This window comes from Aplysia californica, unplaced genomic scaffold (genome assembly GCF_000002075.1).
Source record: "Aplysia californica isolate F4 #8 unplaced genomic scaffold, AplCal3.0 scaffold00114, whole genome shotgun sequence".
Taxonomy (NCBI): domain Eukaryota; kingdom Metazoa; phylum Mollusca; class Gastropoda; order Aplysiida; family Aplysiidae; genus Aplysia; species Aplysia californica.
The window spans coordinates 668,232-672,117 of NW_004797384.1; the positions used below are offsets into that span (position 1 = coordinate 668,232).

At 38.5% G+C, this 3,886-nt stretch overlaps 1 protein-coding gene across 2 annotated transcripts in view; it reads right to left on the bottom strand.

Annotated features, from left to right (window-relative positions):
* LOC101863095 (atherin) overlaps window positions 1-3,886 on the bottom strand; it is a 48,162-nt gene that overhangs the window by 7,948 nt on the left and 36,328 nt on the right. Inside the window, exons 2-4 of one of the 2 annotated variants that reach the window (XM_005095810.3) lie at window positions 2,811-2,991; window positions 1,578-1,690; window positions 436-550 (exon numbers count right to left, since the gene is read on the bottom strand). In XM_005095810.3, the coding sequence (XP_005095867.1) occupies window positions 436-550; window positions 1,578-1,690; window positions 2,811-2,991 (409 nt within the window). The remainder of the gene's footprint in view (window positions 1-435; window positions 551-1,577; window positions 1,691-2,810; window positions 2,992-3,886) is intronic. The other variant, XM_005095811.3, reaches the window with a different exon arrangement.

A 3,886-nucleotide genomic window follows, 5' to 3' on the forward strand; every position in this document is an offset into this window, starting at 1 on the left:
GGCTGATGTGGCTTGGTGCATTTTACATATCACTCCATGATGTTTCTTGTTGACAGAGGACTGCTGACGTTTTAATGGTGCTATTCTACCATAACATATTTACACACCGCATCTTATGAGGGAATTTAATACTAACAAATTATGTCTTGTCGATGTATGCAGTATCGGTTATGAGAAGTTCAATGTCCATTCTGTTAGAGAGTTTCTTGTATCCAACTGATCAAGCCTTACCCGCATCCTGTCATTAAGTTTACACACAGCATTCAAAAAAGAAATTTGATTTACAGAAAAGTGGGAAGACATGGAATAACATCAAGAGGCTAGCCCAGGATAGTGAAAGGTGGAAAGTCTTTGTTTTTGGCCTATGTGGTATACTTGATGCCGGGTGAGAAAGACAATGATGATGCTGACTCAACAAAGAAGACAAACTACTACCAGAGGGTTTCTTGTTGATAGAAGGCTGGTGGCAGCTCATGTGGTATCCCTTGTCACAGCCGTCACAGAAAAGCATCTGGTCCTGAAGACAAGACATGCCAATGACTTGACGAGTCTATAGAAGGAGCAAAGACACAACGTCACAAACACATCAAGCCAGAACAGAGTCCACAGCGCAAGGCAGGTGAACAGACGGATCAGAAGTAAGTACTCTTCAAATTTGGGTGCACTGCTAGATTTGCAAGTGCGGCATACAATTAATTTAAGAGTGCAGTTCCTGATAGGGTAAAGTCTCAGGTCAGCAGAAGCATTCGTGAGATGATCTGAGGAAACCAAGAATATGTCGCTAAACCTCGAATCGAAATATCGGTAAAAATAGTCGATGTGGTCAACTCAGGTCGATTTTGATTTACACATACCAGGAGGTTCTCCAACCATTAAAAAAAAATAATTAAAGAGCTGTATTTTGTATAAACCACTTTTAAAAAACTTTTCCCAATTTATTTTCCATTTGCATTCAGATATTAAAAGACAATAACAGTGTAACTTTAAACGCATTTTTCTCAGTTCTTACTTTTCCACATTTTGTTATTTCAAAATGCAATATCTCATCTTATAGAAAAGATAATTAAACATTTAAAGTGTATAATAACCAGGAAGATACCTGCTTTACAAAAAAGGACAAAAACTAAAAATGACCCAGAGGCGACATTCCTGATTTCCTTAGACCAACTTACAATTTACCTTGTTTTTTCTGACACGGACAGATGAAACTAGACGCCAGCATCTAATGAGGATTTAGCAAGACTGCATTCTATCAGGGCTTGACATATGGAATCATCTATTCCCTTTTAGATAAAAAAAAATAAAGAAAAACTTTATTTCTACCAACCGTCTATGCCATTAAGGAACATCCCTTTCCACAACCTAATTGTTGGTAGAAGGATAGGACTCTTTTAACGCACAACACCAGAGTCAATTGTTCGAAATAACCAATTTTTTTCTCATTTTCTCAAAATGGCTAAGAATGACTTACGCATTTATCTTATGAGCGAAACGATATTATTATTATACATTTCATCATCAGCCCTTTATCTAACTTGGCGGAGTGCATAGCTGGCGGAGGGAACATGTTCACCTACCGGACTGCCCGGGTCTTGACACACGATGCATGTCTTACAGTCCATGCACTGCCACGGACCTTTGGAGGCACGGGACGCCAGCAACTGCGAGTATTTCATGCAGGACGGGTGAGCTGAGGAGGACAAGAAAGAGGGAGTGTGTATTGTGCACTGGATGTGAGATGGAAGGGGGGGGTGAGGGATGGGGAGGAAAATTGTGTTCATGAAATATAGGAAGATACACTTCACATATCTGGGGGATGAAATCAAGTGCTCGTCAAAATAATGATGTTGAAAAAAAAGCTGGCATTTTTTTTCGCTCTTTGGGCAATTTTTGTCATCTTTTTTTTTTCTCTTCTTAAAAGCACATCTCTGAGAGGATTTTGCTGAAAAATGTTGATCAGAGGCACACAAAAAATGTTAATTAGCAGTTTCTAGAGACTTTCACCCTTCGGAAGTCATCAAACTTTGGTGGCCATTTTCTTGCAATTTTACGACCTTTGCCTCTACTCTTTCTCCTTTAAATGCAAATAACTTATGTTCTATTCAAGATGAATGGGTATTTTTTTTCATCAAAAGCAAGACACATGAGCAAGCTTTAAGATGACATCAATAACACTATATATGCCCAAAAATTAGCAAGCTCCCCATTCCACTGCATCATGACATATCCACATATATATGGAAATGGAAATACACATTGTGACAATGTGCCCTGTCTGATATTCCACGGCTCTGTCCTTGTCAGATACACTTCTCAGCATTCTTTATATGAATTTATACCATTCTCATACTTTGCCTCTCAGTCTCGGTCTGTCTGTCTGTCTATTTGTCTGTGCCTGTCTGTGTGTCTGTCTGTCTGTCTCTCTCTCTCTCTCTCTCTCTCTCTCTCTCTCTCTCTCTCCGCACATATGATACCCCCAGATAGATACCAAACCCAAACACGCACAAAATAATATTATGTAACATGTACAATGATTTTGTCTCTGAAAGCTAAGACCAAACTTAAAGCAAAGTTAAAATGAAAATAGGGGAGTGTTAAAGGAAAGACACATTCTCAAAGAAAATAACATTCCAAAATTCATATCTGACACAACTGAGAATAAAAAGAGCAAAATATTGGCATAAACAAACTGAAAGAAATAATGTTCAAATAACAAAACAGTAAGTATAAATGAATACGAAAAGCAAATCACTCTAAACTATATCTTTTTAAAAAGTAAATTGAAAAATGAACAATTGCTTCGAACTCACCTCTGGCAGTGCAATCTTTGCAGAAAAGGAGAATCTCTGGCACCCCAGCAGCATTACTCAGAGAACTGCGCCGGCAAAAATCACACACTGGCTCTGCAGAGAACCCGGTCTTCCTTGCCATCTTTTTCTCTGATGCCTCTGAAGGCAAACCATCGGCAGCTGTAGTGAGAATTCTTTTCAGCTGGGAACAGAAAAACATAAAATGTTGAAATTTAGGCTCTTTATACATGTAAAACAGGCTTTCATTTCCTTCAGGATCATTATTGTCTCTGATTTTTATGGTTGTCAGTTCTAATGGGACTATTTACACCAGAAGCGATAAAGAAGAGAATTTAGACTTTACCAAAACGACATACGTCTACTGTACAAAATACGATTTTTTATCTTTCATTCCCTTGAAGATGTAGAAGCTCTTTCAACCTGAAGAGAAAAATGAAACGTCGACGATGGAGTACGAAATTCATCATGGAAAATTAATAGCAATAATTAGGGCCTAATGATAGCAAGCTTGCCAAAGAGGACAAACGATAGCAACAGAGTTCAAAGTTAATTGGCTGAGCCTTGGAAGCTAATTCAATTTATAGGCCTGGGGGGACATAAAAAGACGTTCCAATTATGTTCCACTTTTTAATCAATTGCGAATTTTTCTAGGCTAAGTTTACTGATCAATAAAGAACATCCCGTTCAAAACTCGTCAAGATCGCAGGTTGTGCGTGCATTTTGAGTAAATAGACACACTGCATCTGATAGAGCTAGGGGCGAATCGTCTACATAATCAAATAATCACTGCTTCCCTTCCATAATTTGGGATCTGAGAATATCGTGGGAGTCAAATTAACCCATTGATCGTGATAGTTGTTGACCTCATAAATTTAAATATATTATGTTCAGGAAATCATCGATGAGCAGTGTGCACAACACTCGAAACTTTCTTTTCCACATAAATAGACCTAACCTGTTCACCCCTATCGGACCACTCTCATAGAGGTCACAAGCACTGGACTATTAAGCAATGTGAGGAGGATTAACTCCTAATAATCTCACGGCTGCTGTTGGGTTTTTTTGTTTTACCCCCT